General features: G+C 40.7%; 1 protein-coding gene across 1 annotated transcript; it reads right to left on the bottom strand.

Annotated features, from left to right (window-relative positions):
* Nucleotides 1–16,028: 16,028 nt before the first annotated feature.
* Nucleotides 16,029–19,007, bottom strand: COPRS (coordinator of PRMT5 and differentiation stimulator). The gene is made up of 3 exons (XM_041485679.1): nucleotides 18,923–19,007; nucleotides 18,164–18,415; nucleotides 16,029–16,198 (listed from the first exon to the last, which is right to left on the bottom strand). The coding sequence occupies exons 1-3, from the start codon at nucleotides 19,005–19,007 to the stop codon at nucleotides 16,029–16,031; spliced, it is 507 nt and encodes a 168-aa protein (XP_041341613.1).
* Between the last annotated feature and the right edge of the window lie 1,099 nt (nucleotides 19,008–20,106).

Raw genomic sequence — 20,106 nt, 5'->3', positions numbered from 1 at the left:
TCCTCATTTTCCAGCACTGTTCGAGCAATGCTGCTTTCCCTGCTGTGCAATTACTGCAGAATCCTGCTCATCTTCACTGTCGCAGAAACTGAGGAGAGATGCTCAGAAGCACAGCTCATAAGAGATAAACAGGAAGGCATTTCTGGTAAAAATTCAAAATGCCAACAAACAAAAAAATCCCATTTGGCAGAAGATATATTTTCACTTGGAAACACTGTGGATCTTAAGGGAGTTGTAGGCTGGGCCCATGGAAGCTGAGCATCTGCTGCTGAATGGCTGCATTCTTACCCTGCCATAGCTTTTCTTTCTTAAGATTGCAGGACCAGAGTCTTCAGAAATGGGAGACAGCACAAAAAGAGGTATTTTGGGGGGTTCAGACACAGAGAATATAACATGTAGTATCTTGGAAGCAATTTGACATTTCACAAAGGAAGCACACTCTGTTTCTGAAAGAAGTACTTCCATCTCAGAAATAAGGATGTTATTTTTAAAAAACTGACAAAACTTTTTGCAGAAAGCAAAGTTTTGTACCCCTCAAAAAGATGATAATGATTGCAAGGAAATATAACTTTATTTCCCTGAGAGTATTATTTTGACCTTTTAAGCATCATTCTGAGCATTTAAGCTAATGCTTGGGACCAAAAATGGAAGTTCTACACCTTAAAAAAGCCATCATTTTTATGTAACATATAAGGTTAACAGAGTTCAGTATTTTTCTCATTAATTCTATTCCTTTTTTCTCCCCCAGCCCTTCTAGTAGCCTGAGTCTCTTTGACTGTTGTGTCCATGTCCTGCAGTTTCATATCTAAACTAAACCCTGAGCACAATGACAGCACAATGAAGCCTTGATCAAGCACTCTGAGCTCTACTGTAAATACATGAGATGGGAAGATCTCATCCTGTGTGCCCTCTATAAGCTCTGGATCGAGTCCAGGACAAAGAGAAATTTATTAATGCACACACATCCCTACTGGTCTTTGAGCTCTTTGACAAAAATTGTTTTAAACAGGCCCCTGTAGAGACCGAATGAGCAGTATTCAAATATTTACATCGAACAACAGAGTTAATTACACTTCAAGACATCAGTAAGATTCACTCTGCTGCAACCTCAGCAACATACCCCAGTAAAGCAGCAACATAAACCATTTTCTGCAATCGAGGCAGGCAGCTTTCCATCTGGGTTTCAGCTAAGGCAGGAATGTTTCTGTCGACAACAGAACCTCACTAATCAGCACTTCACTAATCCACACATTTTATTAACTTGGCCAAAAAACTCACAGCCTCTCCCTGCCCCTCAGCACAGATTTAATAGCAGAGACCTCAAGCAAAGTCTTTCATTCCCCAAAAACATTTTTTTAGGCAAATGTTATGTGCATTTGAGTCAGACATTACAAAGCAGTTTGATAAATAATTTGAGCAAAACTAGTTATCACTGACAGAGCCAAATCTTATGCATATCTGGAGAAGAGAACCCAAAGCAACTTGAAGTTGAATCTACAAAAGAATATTTTATCAAAAACACTTAATCCTTAGTATCTCTCAGGATTTGGCCCTCTGTGAACAAAACAACATGAAATGCTCAAATGAAATTTACTTTCTTCCAAGTTAACGCTGCATTTGCCCACTTACTTACCGGCTCACAAATTCAATAACTTTCAAAGAAGCCCACTTTTGACACTTCATTCTTCCTTTCACAGAGTGGTCTGCATCCTATAGATGTAAGCCAACAGGAACAGCAAAGCCAAAGCAAACATTAAGCTATACTCTGGAATGAAAATGAAAAGCTCTGTCCACGCCAGTGTCTTACCTCTGTGTTTAGAACTTTTCGTACCTCTCGGCCCCAACCATTAGCACTGAATGTCTGCAGCTATGGCAGCTTCATTTTTCAAGCCCACCAGAGATTATCCATATGCCACCACCTTTAAAATCAAACTAAGAGACAGCTCAACATTCATTATCCTTCCACTTCCAAGGGCATTTTTAAACAAGTGTGGAGAAAACCAAACAGACTAACTTGCTGGGGTTTTTTTCTTCCTCATCAATTATCCTTGCAATTGATAGAGAATATGACTAATACCATGTATAAATTATATACAGGTAATTGTAGAGAAAAATAAAGAAAACTCATCTACAGAAAACCAGTAAATTGGATGGTATTTATACTGATCTACTTCTACATTTTTGTGTGGAATATATAACAACACATAGATAAGAATGTAATTTAAATTCCACAAATGTTATTTCCTTACTTGTGATTTCTGTTAAGACAGAAGGGAAGACTCCACAAACAATGGAGTACTCAGAGGAGGGGTGGAAGCTGTGGTCTCACATGTTCAGTCCAAAAGGTACAGACATCCCTGCTCCATGGAACATCCTCTGCACTGCCCCAGCCCAGAGGAGCACAGACCTGGGCACTCCTACACAAACTCACTTAGAGAGCTCATCTTTTATTAGCACCTGGTGCTCCAAGAGAAGATGCAAGTAGATACAGCCAGAGAATGAACCCTTAGCTGGACCATCCCCATCTGGCTCTGAGCTCCTCAAAATCTTATTTCCTCAGCCTAGCAAAGTGATGGACACATCAAAAGCATGGTTCTTCCAGAGCCCTCAGGCCTGGCAGCACTCCTAGCTGAAGATGCATTGTGCTGGATTTACAGTGAACAGTGCTACAAACCTCAACAATATAATGGTTTATGTCTGTTAATGATCTAATGTGTTTATTGTATGGATCTGGACATTTTAAATTAAATCACACTCTTAGAGTAAGGGAGCATAGAAGAAACTCTGATGAATCATAACTCTGTGACCAAGAGAAGTAACTCTTGTACCAAGCAGTAACACTGACTGCACATTCCCTCACTATCATCATCTCCACTCCAAGTCAGGATTTCTGTTCAATCCTTGCAATTAGCTCAGTAGGTCAAAACTGGAAAATATCATGTTGCATTTGAAGATCTGAATGTCCTTGAGAGTTAAAGCAATGTTAGGATGTTTAGACTTTCTGCCTATATTTGAATGACACAGGAAAGACAGGCTCTGTGCATCACTAGAGGCAAGATCCACACACCCACCTGTATGTCATTCTCAGCTTCCCACTGATGTTTACAGAAGGATATTTTGATTTATTCAAAGAGATGCCTTGCAAAACACCCACCTCACCAGAAGAGACATGATACAGTGCCAGGCACTGACTCCACACATCTTTATCAGTTTACCCCCAAACTGTGCGTTGTCTTAATTTTGGAAAACTTCTCTGCTCCTTGCCTCTTCATTTGAACCATATTTAGTAATAACCTCCATTTTGACTTTCCGTAGCATATACTGCCCACGAGTGAAAAATCAGAGGTATATAACTCTTCCATATGAGAGGGAGATTTTGACAGGATTCCAGTGAAATTAACTATCCCATACACACAAAGCTACTTGGCATAATGAGGAAGTGAACAGACAACAACTCATTCTCCTGTTTAAACTTAATCCCAGGTATTCCTTTTCAGAAGACAAACCTTTTCCCCTCACTGGTGGACAAGGAACAGAGGTATTTCATAACAACTCTTCTCAAATTTTTTGAGGCAGCAAAAAATTCCTTCTTAAAGGTTTGTTTAAATGTCTCCTGAGTTCAGGTGTCTGATCTTACTCTGACCTGTTGGCTCCTCTCTTCTCTTCTATCCTCCTTACTGGATAAAACCCCACTTTTCATTATTGTATCTATGACGTCACAAACACACCTCAATGGTGAACTCTTTGTTTTAAGAACCACAGAAACTTTGATCAGACCAGTTTGAGATCAATGAAAGAGGCACTCGTAACATGATCTGCTGAAATCACAGGGGTTTGTCATGTTGTAGTCTTAGCTGAACACAAAGAACAGATTTGACAAAATCATCTTTCCAAAGGCAACCTGCTTGGCATCCAAAATAATGGGAAACCAACCCTGAACTGTCATACTAATGGAAATCCTTCTCTGGCATGACTATTTCAGTCAACTTCACTACACACAGTATGATGCATATGGCAGAGATCCTCTATTACAGAGGATCAGCCTATTGTAAATGATATTAAGGAAAATATTAAAATAAAAATGTATCTACAGATGACTTGAAATAGTCAAGCTATTGATTTGAGAAATTTAAAGACTCCATCTTGCCTCTGAAAAGTGAATAAAACCACCTCTTCTACTTTATGTATTACACCCCATTTGCTCTCACTACTCCAAATTACATTCCAAGTTTTCAGGTAAATTGAGGCAGAGACAGGATACCAAGGCCATATTCTGTGTGCAGCCACACATACTGTTAGCATGTAAACACCCACCTATAAACAGGCACTGGATTTATATAAACATACGCACACATATAAATTCACTTTATAAACAGAGGCAGACCACACCTCTATCTTCCAGTCTGCACAGAACTCCAACTCCCACACCACTGGGAATTTCAAGATACGTTCAAACTTGAAGTCTATCCTGGGCGTGCTTTGACCTCTGAATTTTTGGGCCTAAGACAGATTTGAACTTGAACAGAAAGGTTCCACAGATCAATCTCCAAATCACCCCTCATATTTGAAAGAATCAATAGAACAACAATAGCCAGAAAAAATAATCACAGAATTCATATGAACATAAATTAACAACCTTTAGAACAAAATTGTTTGATAGTTGTTATTTTTATAAAGGGATTTAATAAACAAAAAATTCGGAGAGCCCAAGCATAGCTAATAAAATCAGTGTGAGGAGACACGATAAAATTCAAGAGGTCTTTGTCTCCACCTACTGTATGGAGGAATAATAATTGTAACTCCCTGAAGGATACGGAGGAAATTAATTTATACCTTTCCCAATATAAAATCCTGACATCAATTCCACACAGATCGCAGGACTTCAGCCTTTCCCAGTTACAAGAGTTGCTGTCACAAAGCTGAGAGACAATCACAATGGCTGCCTTTACTGAGAACTGAGGTGTCCATAGTTACTGCAGAGTGGCAACTGTTATGGTTTTATGGTTCACTCTTCCTTTAGAATAAGAAGTTTTGAAATACAAGAAACTGTTTAAAATAACTTATGTAAGCATAAGAGGGGATCTGGGAACTTCCTGAAAAGGAATGAAAATTAAAAGCCTTCAGAACATTTAGTTCAATCTTTTTTAATGACCAATAATTATATTAAAAATAAAACCTGCAGAATTGCAGTCCAAACCTGCACAGACCTGTGTACACTCTCAGGTGTAAAGGCAAAATGAATTAAACAAAACACTCTTAATTAAAACTGTCAATCTGTCAAAATCTGGAAAAGATTACAGAGAAGTCTGATCTATGGTTGGTCTATACTTTGCACTTCCTAATTTGACAAAATAAAATGTAGGTTATAAATTTTTTTCTAAAGACAGCTCTTTCCTGCTATTCTGGCACTCATCCAACCAGTTTATTTCTTTCCTACTGTCACTAAATTTCTGTACAATCAAAAGCTAAAATAAAGCTTTTCATTGCTATGGTCTTGGGGAGACTGGTGCCAGATTCTGCTTGAACAGAAACTGGGGGAGCCCCAGGAGTCCATTAAAAACTTGATTGAAAATGTCAGGCTGATGGCAGAGAACCAGCCAGCCTGCACAGCAAGGGGCACAGATGCACCCCAGGCAATTTGGTGTTTTTATTTATACAAACCACATGATGTTTCCAACCCTCAGAATGTGTTCAGGGAACAGATTCAAAAGTGCCAGAAAATTGAACTTTTGAACACACTGGTTTTGGTGAACAAGCTCTTTCAGAAATATGCCCTGAATGGACCCAAGTATGTACTTGTAAAGGTGCATATTAAGGAAGCATTTTGTTTTCACATCTATCTAGAGTGCATGTTGCAGATCTGTGAGGGCTTTTGGCTATTTTCAAAATTGTTTGTAGAATTTAAATAAGCAGTTTCCATTTTAATATGAAAAAGAGGACATAGCTACTGTAGTAATTCCAAAATTTAATCCCTTTCCTCTCTGTGTACAAAATTATATGGGTTTTTCTTACTCCAACTCAAGAGCACACAATTCCAACTCTTACAGAACAGATGGACCTAAGGATAGCAAAGACCTAAACCAGGTGTCTTACATTCAATTAATAAACCTTGGGAAGACTGGCACAGTAACCACCCTGAAAGAACCAAGTAGTTGGATATAAGGACAGGAAGATTTTGTGCACATGTCAGAGCTGCACCAGCAGTCGCAGCTGGTGTTACCTCGTCTCTTGGTTTTCACCTTCACTTCAGGCTCTCCTAGAACCTGCCCAAGTCAACAATTAATCAGGCCATGAGTGCTACATTAGAGACCCTCACCCTCCTCCTTCTCCTCTGTGGATGCAGCAGGGTGAAAGGCATCACTGCTCTCTCCTCCAGCTGGATCAGCCACATGCGAGAGGGCAGCAGGGAAGGGAATGGGAAATGGTGTCACCAGGAATGCCGTGCCTTGGCCAGATGTGCACACTCACAGCAGACAACTGAATGCTTTCATGTCTCCTGACAGATTGTTTTCCTGAGGGACAAAGCCTTGCAGCTCTAAAGCAAAGAGACTTCATTCAGCATGTAGTTCTCCTCCATTACTTATTTACACAGACACTAATGTACACATTAAAACCATAAGCAGAAGCTACACATGGGATAAAAAATGTTTGATAATATGCAGAAAATGTATGGCCACAGGAAGAGAGTCAACTTTACATTATAACCATAGAAGGCACGATGGGAAATGCCTCAACACAGGCTCTTTTGTGCTTCAGAAAAAGGGAACAATCAACGACAGAAGTAAGCAGTGTCAGAAACACTTGATCTTTGACAATTGCTGGGCAGATGTGCTGCTGGTGAGGGGCAGATTTCAGGACAACAGAGCAAAAATTCCTTGATTTTATTTCCTCTACTTCACTCTGTATTGTTTTTACAACCATGCTAATATTATTTAATAATATCATTTACTGAGTTCTGCAAGGAAAGCTGCACAGGTAGTGTCTAGCAGGATCTCACCACAGGGCTTATGATCATCTCTCCACATTACAAGTAACAGGTTTTATTTTCCAAAAACTCATGAACTGGCCACAATGACATGGTGGCAGCACCTGCAGCTTCAGAGGAAACGAGCCTTAATGGAACAATAATGGCAGAGCTTGACCATAAAAGTCATTCCTCCTTAACCTTTCTCATTTACTACTCAAAGGAGTATGTTACAGCAAAAATATCCAAAAGTGCAAACAAATTTGAAGAACAACTGGGCATCAGCCACTCATACAACACACACAGGACACCCAAAACAGCATTTGTTAGAGATTTATGCACACTCAGTGGGTTGCTGTGAGTCCTAGTGACCTCCTAGCCAAAGGATGGTCATTTCTGCTCTACAGTTCAGAACCAAAGAATACAATTTTATGAGATTTAATTCAAAGATCTTGTGAAATAGAAGTATATGTTTTGGAAACAGCTATATTTCTGGGGTTTTGATTCTTTGTGGCAACAAGTTTCACCAATTAATGCATACAAATTAAAAGCACTTCTGAAAGCTCTGTTTGATTATACTTAAAGAAGCGGGGGGAAAGGGATTCTTCTTTGAAGTGAAATGCACTGCAGTCCTGGAACCAAAAAAGCTTTGGTAACCATAGCAACACTGTAATTTTCAATATACATTTTCATAGCTATTTAATTTGTCAAATTGCAGACTGGCATTCAAACCATTTTTTCCAGCAGACCCATGCTTTTCAATACATGAAGTTATTCACATTTACTAGTAGTGGCCTCTCAGGTGCTTTACAACATGGTTCTCTTCCAAATATAACTATTGTATCAGCCTTGACAAAAAAAAAAAAAAAAAAAAAAAAAATGGCTACATGGTTTCTATTTCTGCTGTTATTGTCCTTGACAATTTCATTTTTTTAATAAACCAACTGAAATGTTTGCCAATGTTCAATTTTTTAGAAGACAGAGCAGGCAATGTTCTGTAGTTACTAACTCATAAATTGTTAAGAGTAGCTGAAATACTTTGTCTTCCAAATCCTGTTAAATATCCAAGTTACTTTAAAAGTATGCAACTTTATGGATAGAAAGTTAATGAATAAACCTGGCACTGAGCTATGGTAGAATGTTATATCAGACTGAGATCCACCTGCAAAAGCCTTTCTTAAATTCACTACTGAAGATAAGACTGCTAAGCAAGAAGAACATGCTGTGTACTATGGGTGAATTTGCTTAAGCACTTGGGTAGTAGAATAAGTTTCCAGGCCTAAGAACAAACTGCATTCCTCTGTTGTGTACTGCTGACTGTAAAAAGCCTGAAAGCAAGCAACTATTTCACAAATCCAGAACTTTTTCAGGATAATTATGATAACTCTTAAACATGACAGACTCCACCGAAAACCATATCTCTTGACAGATCTTAAAATCAGCACTGAAAACATGAAGTCATATGGAATTTGGGATATGTGCCATTATCACAGTTCTGGTTTCTCAAGACATGCCAACACTGCCATAATTCACAGGATTCTGTCCTAGTTTTCTAGCAGAGTTCTAGTTCAGGCTACCCTGCTTTGGGAGGGACCATGGAGATGAGAGGAGACCATTGCCAGTAGTGCAAGTACCACATTTGGTCAGACAATATCACTGAGAGGTCTCCTGTAAAAGTAGACAATTGCTATAGTATTGTTTTTGTGATAGTAAACAGACAACAAAAAGAATGAGAGAAAATATGTAGAAAAAATGTCCCAAAGTAAGAATCTGTAAACAGTAGCATTAAAACACAGTTAATAGAAGTATTAACAAAAATAGAAATTAGTTTAATTAAATAATCCCTACAGCATCTGATGGCAAAGCAGATTGGTATACTCATTATTTTACCAAAGCAACATGACAAGTTAAAACTACTGAGCTGTTAAAGAATATTAGTCCATCCTAAGTGTAACAACAGAATCCATATAAAATGGATATTAAATCCTCAATCATACTTGTTTAAAGCAGAATCTACCTATCCAGCCACAAGTGCCTATTCCTAGATGGCAGGCCCCATGAAAAGATGTAATGAGATCCCCTGGGTGGAAATTCAAACTAGCCAAAAATTCTCTGTTATTATGTTATGTTAGAACATGGAGGATATTTGATAAGCCACAGAGAAAACAGCTGTTGCCTACATCATTAAAATATCGTTGAACTGTCAAGCAGAACCTGCACAGATTAATCATGGGAAGAAGAGCTAAAAATAAATATTCCTCTCACATCAGTGTCATGTGTAAGGCAAAACAGCAAATAAAGAGAAAAAAGGACACACGGCACCAAACTAGAGAAGGGAAAGCTCTCAGCTCAATTAGGCAAGGCTTCAATTAAAGAGGAAGCAATCAAATGAAACTTGAAGCACACTCCCATTGTACAAATGAGCACAGTTACTGCAACCTCTGTGTTCTCCCATATTTGCCTCATTGCAACCTCCTCCCACACTCACTGCTGATACAGTCCTCGAGCTGTTACACAAGGTGGATGCTGCCATAACAGAGAACATTTTTCTTTCCTTTACCTGGAACCAGTTGCTGGGTCTTTGTACTACAGGCAGAAAAAAACCCTAAATTTAACCCCAGGCAGAAGCAGACAATAGGAAAAAATTGCATTAAAAAACTGAAAGAATCCTTCAGAAATGGAAAATTCAAGCAGAAAGTGAAACACAAACCATACACATAAGCCCTGAAACCAGAGAAATCCTATTGCCAAGCCTGGAGCACTGAACTGTGGTGGAAGCTGGCATTAAAGCCCTAGCGATATCCAATACCTAGGTAAGCTGAATGGGAATAACTAACCCAAACTTGACAGGATATGTAGCAAAAGAGGCCATTTCCCAAATACCTGGAGTCTCAATCATGGAACAGTTAAGTCCATTAGCAGGACACTGAACTTTGCCCTTTTGTTTGGAGGCAATCAGGATGACAAAGGCTGGGTGTTACCAATTTCCCCAGTCCTCTAACACTCACCAGCCACCCAGTCACATGCTGGACAAATGCTCACATCTACCCCCTTGTTGGGGGGCGAGAAAAATGGCATTAAAGGTACATGACACTAATGTAACCCATGACAAAGACATGGCTCATTTAAGAAGTCAAGACATCCTTTAATCACAGTTGCATGGCGTGGAGGGATGGCAGGTGCCTTGTGCAGCCTAAGAAACCCTTCCTGAGAAACCCTTCCCCTTGCAGCAACTATCAGGTGCCAGTTTTAGCCATTTACTCCCCAGCACAACAGAAACCCTGCTGCACTTAATGGGACAGATGATGAAACTCCCCATTCTTTCATCTGAGAATTCACCTCTGTACATAATTAGAAGCACAATCATTAAAGTTAGCGTTCCAAATTGCTGTCAGGAACCAGCCACACAAAGTATTCCTGCAGGGCTACAAGGCACTTTACAGACCACATCACAAAGCCTGTCCTTACAGCAAACTTCAGATCTGTCTGAAGAACAGTTCACCCGCTTCTCTCCAAAGGACCAGATTAAACCTAATCCATTTACTAACACAAGTGCAGATAATAGAACTAAATGTAGTTCTTATCTAGCAGACAGGCAGTCTCAGCCTGAGAAATATTTATCTCTCTTGATATTGTCTGACCAATCCCACTAAAAAGACCAGACGTCTGGCAAGCTGCAGAGTTGGAGGCCCAATCAAACAAATCAAACCTGAATAATGCAGATAAGCTTCAACTAAACAAAACAGAAGGTAAAAGGTGTTTCAGACCTGGAAAATAATGACCTGTTTGAAGAACATGGAACTGAAGGTACTGATAAAAATAACACTGAGAACAGAGGGGGGTCTGGGATTCCAGCAAATCCAGTAGGGACAGTAGACAAGATGATGACTGCTGACTCAGCATGTGGCTATTTGCACACTCCACCTCAGTGCATTCATTTCAGGTTACTTGTCCTGCTTCAGTTTGTGATTTAAGGAGTTAACTACAGTAGAAACAGAATTTGAAAACTTCCCTTACGTGTTCTTCTCTAAGGAGAAAGCAGCAATTGAGATTCCTGTACCCAATTCTTTTGATTTTTTTGCCCGCGACTCTGGTGGAACTCTCAGTTTCTCTTCTGGCCTTGCTATTCTAATTCTACCATACTATTGTCAGCAACACTGTGAAGCCCTGCTCAGCTAGGAGACCTTCCTTGCTGTCTGGATCTCCAGTTGCATAGGAGGAGGTTGTAGTGTCTGCTGTGGGGTACAGGTCCTGTTTTTAATCTCACAGTCACACCTATTTACTTCCCCAGAAACATTTGGGCCTGTAACATGGGACAGGGAGTTAAACAATTCCCAACTGTAGCCAGCCAGAACTATATTACAATGTGGCATATTTACTCTGGTGTCTGGATGAAGATTACAAGTGAAATTATATTACTTTATCTGAGGTAAAATAATTTTCATATTTTCCAGAATGTGTTAAGCAAACAAAGGAATTCCTCAGTGAGAACAGGAATGTTTTGGAGTAGTTCCTGAGGTAGATGTAGAAATACTAAATAACTTGTTTAATGTTGGAATAAGAGTCTACAGTAGCTACACTGATTAAAATCGCAAAGCAGCACAATGAGAACTTTGCATCCTCTGCTACCCCAGATGTCACAGAAAATGTGTTGCTCAATATAAGTCTTACTAAGGACCAATAGCTCCAAGAGGACTGAGCACTATTTCTCTTTGAGGGAAATAACAGACTGAGATCTCAGGCTCACAAATACATACAATTTATGTATACAACTCATTCTTAAATTTCTGCATCATACAATGAAAAGAGTTTCCAGGTCTTAAATGTAGAAGCTGCAGGCACATCAGAACACATTTGATTAAAAGAATTCAGGCCAAAGAATCAAGACTTGCTGAATCATAGAAGTAAACTTTCCAAGCCTGATTTCATCTACATGTCCTGAAACTAGTTATCATCAATGTGGATAAAACCCCGCCTGATACAACCTGCTAAGAAATAAATGCAGCCATTGAGCCACATTCATGGGTTTTTCTCAGTAAAGATCAATAGAGCTAAAAGTAACATAAAGAAAGCCCACTATATATTAAGAACACAGCAATAATGAAACACAGCAGTAATGAAACACTAAACATGAGCTTTCCTTAAGAGATGACACAGGCATTGCATGGGGGCACATACAGGGAGAGAGGTTCTGCCTGGGTAATGAGCTGCCAAAGTTTGTACCAGCTGAAGATCTACTCCAAATGTTTAAAGGAAGAGGTTTCATCACTGAACCAAATTATTGGGATTGTGTACTTTGCTGCTTTTTTTAGTAGGTTCCAATTTCTCCTGTCAAGCTAGGAAGTTATGCTGTGAGCAGCTGGTACTCCAGGACTAACAACTCCACCCCTAATTTATCCTCTAATACTCAAGCTTCCGACGTCTCTGTTTGTAACACAGAACCACAGCGGGTAAAGTATCACAAGTTCCTCCTCCATGCCTACGGAGACTTACCCAGCTTCACAAAATGACTTTTGTTACAAAGGATTTACATTGGTGTCCTTGGAAGCAACAGATGGTCAGGATGAGCTGCTGCCATCAGCATTTTCCTTTAGTCTGAGAAATTATTCACATAGTGCCCCCAACAGTGGAGGCGTTCTCTCAGTTTAAAAGTGAAAACAGACCAGTTCAAAGATGGGACAAAACAACAAGCAAAGCAGCAGTGTCTTTAAAAGACACTGAAATGGGCTGGATTTTGTGATTATATAAAAGCAAGAAACACTGTCTCAATCTGATGTATGAATTAAGTGCTTTACCTTATCAACAGGAAATATGAACACATTTCCTACAATTATTTCCTCTTGCAAATCACTCCCTGTAGGTCTCAAAGGAAACAACAGATGCACCCAAAACAAGTTTTCATTTCTTTGCTGGCTGTTCAAAGAAAATGCAAAACTCTGTTTTGTTTTCATTTCTTAGCACCTCACTGTTTAGACAAAATCTCTTCCTCAGCAAATTTGAGGTACCTTACTGGCTGGTGTTATCATCTTTACCTACAAAGTGAGGCAATTAGAAGAAAAGCAAGGGCAGCTTCAAACTTGTACCCTGTTCTCATGAGCCACCACATTATGCCACATTCCTAAGCCACCCCCACACCATAAACCCAGCAAACCTATTAACCTATAGCAGGGACTCAGTTATTTGAATGGTATCTTAGGCATAGAAAGGGGAAATCTTGTTAAAGATGTATGAGCATTTAACTGAGCAATCTTTGACACTTCCAAGTTTTCCAGCTGATGTACTGCCAATGTGTTTCTTGTGTTCATCCAAGATTTATGATCTTGGTCCTGTGACAGGCACTCTGCTCCCTCTAATAATTTGAGCAGGTTGAAGAGTTGACTGTTGGTGTGAACCGTTGGCTCATCTGTTACCTTATGTTGTTTTTAACTGCAAGTATTCCTGCCTAGAATGACATGCTTGTGTCAACACAAAACAGGCTTGGTGCAAGACTCACAATGGAATTTGAAACACTCTGTAGTGCGGAAACACTGGAATCTGTGAGCTTGGTTTCAAATCCTCCCAGGCAGATGCTTTCTGAGAAACCTGCATCTGGTTTTCTAATCCCCCTGAAGTTTGAGAGCGTTCAGATCAAGCTTTATGTCAAGCCCCTGCCCTAACAAGCAGGGCTAAGTTGAACAAAGTTGTATTTGCCAACATATCCCTGGAGAGAACAATGCACCTCTGCTGCAAAGTCCTGGTTCTCCAAAGCTGGAGGGGGTGGTGTCAGTTTTAACCTTAAAAGGTATCTGAAAACAAATCTTTAAAGTTTACAGTCATTTAAAATACAAACAGTTTAGCAAGGCAGCCATTCAGTACAATTTCTCCTCAAATAATAAGACCTTTGAGAAAGACAAGACTGATTGCAATTAAAGATAGAGGGTAAAAAAACACTGTGATTTATAAAGTGCATGGAAAATGGCTTGAAGATTCAGGAATGACAGAATTTTGGAACTGTACAGGAAGAAAAAATATCCTAATCAGTGTTATAAAGACTTTTTGGTTATCCTTATAAAACAATTCTACAAAAGATGGATTTGCTTCCACAGAATTCTATTAGTTTCATCTTTATTGAATACGGTGGGATATCTCCCACAAGCATAGTAAAAAAAAAAAATATATTAAGCCTGAAGTCAAGTGCTGTTCTTCACTCAGCCATGGGAGAAATTTTTCAGTCCAGTAAGTATAACTTCGGAGTGAAATAAAAAAAAATGAGAAACTAATCAGGGCCATGAATCAGCCTCACTGGGGAACAACAGGGCAATGCAGAACTCTGCTCTAAATTGCTATCAGCGCTAGAAATCCAGCCCGGGAGCTCACTCTGCTGAGCGCACGCCGAGTAGGGCAGACAATTTTCTGCTGCCCTCTGCAGGGAAGCCTTGGGCCTTGTCATCCACAGCCAGGCCTGCACAGGATAAACAGGCTCACAAAAAAACCAGGGAGATTTCAGAGGAATTTTTACAATTTACTGGTGTATTGTTAACTTCAACAGTAATCTGCACTCAATTTATCATGAATACTGCACTTATAATTGCAAACCAACCTTTTCACTTGAGATGATGAGCCAGTTATTGCATAACTGAGGAAGTTTTGATGGAAATACTAATCCCTAGATGACTCCATCATATGGGAATAAAAGACCTGGCCCTCTTCCTTGCAACCTCAACACTATGTTTCCACTCTGCTTTGACTGCTAGGTACCAAAACATAACCAGGAATTGAAAGGTACCCAAAGAAAAGCTCTCGTCTCACAAGCTCTTGTTCTCCTGTACTCTCTAGGAAAATATTAAGGAAATATCACTGGGTCATTCACTTCTTCCTTCTAAACTAGTGCATGAACTATTTTGGTCTCATACACTGAATGATTAAAAAAAAAAATAAAAAGAGATGGGAAACCAAAAAAACCCCCATTGTACAGTGCTTCAGTTCAGTCTGTCTAAACACAAAGCCATGAAAATGTTTTTGAGATAAAAGTGTTTAATGAAACATGAGCACGTTGAAAGTTATTGTTACTCAGGTGACCAGCTACTCTAGCCACTTATATACTTCATTTGAGAACACTTCTTTTAACTCCAGAGCAAAGGTGAGAAGGATATGGTTCTAGTTCCACCTCTTCCCTTAGGGACTCTGTGGAGGTATTTTGTGTTCCCATCTCCTCATCAGCCACAACACAAACAGCAGAACAGCATCAGGAACCTTAATTCACTACTGTCTGCAGGACACTGAGATGATATGCTGAAATATGTATATATAAGCAGAGATATTTTCTTTGTCATTGCACATCTGATGTTGCATGAGAATGTAATAAAGACAGCTGTGGGACTCTAGGGTAATGTGTCCATACACAAGAAGGTCTGGAGAAATCTTTGTTGAGAGGCAGCCTTAAGCACCCAGCATTCCTACTGGATGGAGTACGCCCCCCTATATAGCAACACATGTATCTGCAAAATGTGTATCATGCATTTGTAATTCCTTTATGCTGAAATACATAAAAATAAACACAAAACAACTTGTTCTGTATTCGCCACAGCTGATTTTGTTAAACACCAGTATAAGAATCACAAATGGACTTTAGAACAATATGGAAACAGACCAGCTTGAAGGAGGGAGAGTTTTTAAAGCTATCCAAACCAATCTGACAGCATCAAATGTAAAGGAAAGAAAACTAAAAGTTGCACAAAAACATAGGGATCAGCATGTCAAAACTGACAGAAGCCTGGCAAACAAGCTGAAGTTTAGAAATTAAATACTTCTCCTCAAGCAATTAATTAGCAACATAGATCTACATAATACAAACAAAACCTCCAGAAATGCACTGACTCCTTACACCCAGCACCTGCACTCTTGTCTCCAGGGCAAGGGTGGGCAGTTTATGAACAGAAACAGTCTAAGCAAAACTCTGGAGATGGTGTCTCATTTCTGGCCTCAGGCCCAACTCTGCAAAAACACCAAGGGACTTGGCAGAGCTCAATCACTGAAGAACATAATGCAGCACAGAAGTCAAACTTACTTCTGACCAAACTCAACCTCATTCATCAGCATCATCAAACTGGCCCTTCTCAACTGTTCTAACTCGTGGTGGAAAAACAAAGCAAGGTGTGTGGTGACAGCCTGGGTTGTAAAACCAATCCTCCTTCCATACATATGAGCCGAAAAGATTATTTTCCTCAAAGCTTCCACCGGAGAGATCATCAGCATCTAAAGATAAAATAAAAGGTTTAAACCATGGGAGATACTCAGGAAAGTAGTGGAATAGTGTAGCAAGTTATTATGGAGGTCTATGGCATCTTCCAGTTCACTCTTTCAATCTGATCTGCAATTCAATTAGACCTTTAAAAAGGCAAACAGAAAAATTAATTTGGCAATGTCTTCATTTTAAGGCAGGTTCACGCCACACAGACAGAACAGTTTTCCAGAAAGCTCACTGACGTACCTGGGACTTAGAATGTCTGGCACCAGCTCTTACAAGACGTGCTGTTCTTTCACATCTTCCCTGGGAACAAAAGGCTCATGAAACTAACAATTTTATTTGCCTTTCCCCTTGCTGCTGTTGTCATAACACCATCCCAACGAGGAGTCCTCCAAACCCTCTAAGAACTGGGTCACTGGACAGAACGGGAGGGTGGGGTCCTGGAAAAGCTGTCTTGGGAAAACATTTCCACCAGGCTAGAATTAAGCCTAATGGGCCTGTATTTAACCAACCTAGCACGAAAATAGGGTAAAGTGTTTTAACAGAAGCATAAATATTTCTAGCAGACACTGAGCAAAGAAAAAGCCCAGAGCATGGAGAAGCAGAGGACCCAACACAATATCCCACTTCAGCCTTCCAGCAGCACTGCCAAACAAGCCATCACAGCAAGAGCTTAAGACACTTAAAAAGCCATGAATGACCAATCAGCACAGTTTTGTATTTGTAGCAGTTAACTCAGACACTTGTACTCAGTATGCTTCAGAAGGATCTGAATCCAATAATCACAGCTGCCTTAGTTTGTGAGGATTTCAAGAGCTACAGGTGGGACGAGCAAGTTAAATGAAGGGGGCAAGAGGAACAGTTCCAGTACAAAATTCAAAACATTGCATAAATTTGAGCATATAAAAGATTAAAATGAAAGCTCAGAATGGAAGAGAGGGAAAACCTCCAAAAAGAGAGCAGCCTTTTTCTCAGATTACCCACTGTGAAAAACCAATACTGTTTTTCCATTTTAAAGTCAAAGTTTTTTCAGCCTTTCCATAAAACTATTCTCACTTTCTTCCATTACCAAACAATGGAATTTAAATACAAAAGTTTATTTTAATTATGAGAATAAAATGAACTTATTTCCTAAGCAAAGCAAATTATATTAATTACAAAAACATACACATTAATGAGAAGAAAATGGAAATGGTACTATTCTTCATCAACAAAGACACAGCAGGTTATCAGTCACTGCTGGCTAAACTCCATCCACCTGTTCTGTGCTGAGAACCAGCCTGGCCAGTGCAAGGTTGGACTCTTTAACACGCGAGTCACCATAAAAACTAGTTACAAACTGAAGGAATAATTCAACTCTAAAGGTGTGAGTGACTCCTCCTATTTGTTGCTGCTTTTGTCCCCGGGACTGATCATGTGTACAACCACTCAGGAGGATCAAGCTTCAACAAAACCAAAGTCAAATAAACAAAAAAAAAAACCAAAAAAAAACCACTCAAAAAACCTACAGTAAATGCAACAAACCATACTCCGAGACTGAGCTCTGTTCCAAACAACTCCATGCTCTAGAGAGACATTGTAATGAACAGTCTTGAATTTTCCTGAAGAATTTTTACACAAAAAAAGTTAATTCCTGCACACCATGTACCTTTCTCTTCTCCTTCAGAATAACAAAGATACACCACTGAAAACTTGCTTCACCAGAGAAACTCAACACAAACATGGAATTCACCTCCTTACCATGCCACTCCCTAAGAATTCAATTGCTCAAGCAAGAGTTTCATGTGAACTTCACACCACCACCTTTAAATCCTGTATTTGACAACAAAATTGTGCATTACACATCCAGGAGGTGAACACAACAAGAAACTTCCCAAAATAGAACATGGAGTTACTTAAAACACATTCTTCTGCAAAGCACCTACCTCCAACTATCCAAAACTCAAATGAAGCACAAGTAAATGTGTACTCACCATAAGGACTACATGTAGACTCCTCCAATTCTTTATCCCAGTCCTCCACCTCATGCTCAGATGCATCTTGCTGCCCTGAAGACTCAGGTCCATTGGAAACTTCACTATCCCACACATCCAGGTCAGCATATATATTGTACCAGCCCTCATCAGCAGAGCCATTGACATCACCTTCATTGGGGGAGGTAGAAGCAGATTCACTTTCTTCAGACTTGCCATCAGAAACATTTGGAATATTCTGCAGCAAACATTCTAAAACCAGTAGAAAGCACCAACAGGTACACTCAGAAATTAAACAAGAACAATTAAGTGTTCAGCACAATAATTCAGAAAGGTACAAAAATGCACTTTGTGACTACTAATCTTATTGTAATACATGCAGTTTCCTATATATGTAATATCACTACAGGGCTGCTTCACATTTCAGATGCTTGGGAAGAGTGGACATAGCCTTGCACCACAACACCAGCACAAATCAGATTTTCTTGTTGGAAAATAACTCTGTAAACTAGGGCAAAGGACACAGCAGTCTTGTTTCACCACATTCACCTGTAGGTATTAAAAAAAGTTCTGGTTTAAAAAAAAAAACAGTCATATTAATTACTCATCACGTACCTAGGCATACACAAATATCTACATGGAAATAATTTAGCACAGTAAGTAAAGAGGCATTTCCCATGCAACACCAAAAGGTTTTGAGTAGATTTCTCAAGTAGTGCACAAGTTTCAATATTTGCGACCTACTTGGGTTTGTCCTACCTTTTCTGGGCTTCCAGATCGTAGTGTCTGTCTTATCAGGAAGCTGTTTCCCCTCAGAGTTTGCAACCTCAAAGGCAGCAGCCATCACCTATGAGAAATTTTTAAAGAGTTCTGATTGCTCATGAAACTGCTACCCCAGGTGCTGCCGACCGTCTCCATTTGCTCCCTTGATGAATCAGAGGTTTAACAACGAACAGGCTTTCACTTCGGAAGGCAAATCTGCAGAGTTATAGCTAATTCTGCTGCTGCCATCGGTTACCCTTAGCATTAACACCAACACAGAACAACCCGTCTCCTCACTCACAACCCCGACCGAAATCGTGCCCCTTTGGGAATGGCGGCACAGTGTGAAAGCACCAGAGGGAATTAAAACACAAGGAATGGAAAAAGTACTAACTCTGAACCAACCGCTCTGCGGGAGCCCACGCGCCGAGCGGGACCCTCCGGCAGCCCTGAGGGGCTGGCCCAAGATGGGTGGAGAGCAGGAAGAAACCCTCAGCTGCTCTGAGGGGCGCGCAGCGAAAGGTTCGGCGAGTTCTCCTCACACTTCCAGTGGAACAAGGAGGAGCCGGCGGTGGGTGCGGGAAGCTGGAGCCTGCAGGGGCCGAAGCCGGTGGCCAAGGGCAGGGCGCGGAGTCCGGGCGAGCCCTTACGGCGTCCCCGCCACCTCCGCTGCCCGCCCCGCAATCCCCGGGACCCCCGAACCTTCGGAGCCGAGCCCGGCCTGAGGGGCCCCTCGCCGCCCCTGGGCAGCGTCAGCCGGGCGGGCCCGCGGCTGTGCCCGAGGGACAGGGTGCGGCACCGGGGTGAGGCTGGCGGGACGGTGCGACTGCTCCCGCTCCGGCCTCGGTGCCTGCAACGCCGCCACCGCCCAGAGCGCCCTGGCTGCGCAGCCCACCGCGCAGAGCTTCGCAATCACAGACGCAGTTCGGCTGGAAAGACCTCCGAGACAGCGAGTGCAACCGTGACCCAACACCACCACGTAATCCAGACAAATACAGGCATGAGAGCTCTGAGAAAGTACCTTTTCACTGATGAAGTTGTAAATAAAGTATCAATACCCCTCATGGCTGGGTGGAGTTTTCCCCTTGCCGAAAGATAATTTCCTTCCGGCCTCGTGGTGGCAGCATGCTCGGACACGAAGAGACAGGAAGCACCTTGGCTGAACAGCTGTGCCGGTGTCG

This window comes from Pyrgilauda ruficollis, unplaced genomic scaffold (genome assembly GCF_017590135.1).
Source record: "Pyrgilauda ruficollis isolate IOZ18807 unplaced genomic scaffold, ASM1759013v1 scaffold72, whole genome shotgun sequence".
Taxonomy (NCBI): Eukaryota; Metazoa; Chordata; class Aves; order Passeriformes; family Passeridae; genus Pyrgilauda; species Pyrgilauda ruficollis.
The sequence above is the reverse complement of the archived record's forward strand: the minus strand, read 5'-3'. Positions and strand labels throughout refer to the sequence as shown.

What these genes read in the sequence shown, in the direction of transcription:
- COPRS (XM_041485679.1), bottom strand. Translation starts at nt 19,007, where the DNA reads ATGGCTGCTGCCTTTGAGGTTGCAAACTCTGAGGGGAAACAGCTTCCT. An exon ending in GATCTGGAAGCCCAGAAAAG is followed by an intron (nt 18,416 to 18,922) that starts GTAGGACAAACC and finishes TACTGGTTTTAG; the next exon opens with AATGTTTGCTGCAGAATATT. An exon ending in GTCTACATGTAGTCCTTATG is followed by an intron (nt 16,199 to 18,163) that starts GTGAGTACACAT and finishes TTTTATCTTTAG; the next exon opens with ATGCTGATGATCTCTCCGGT.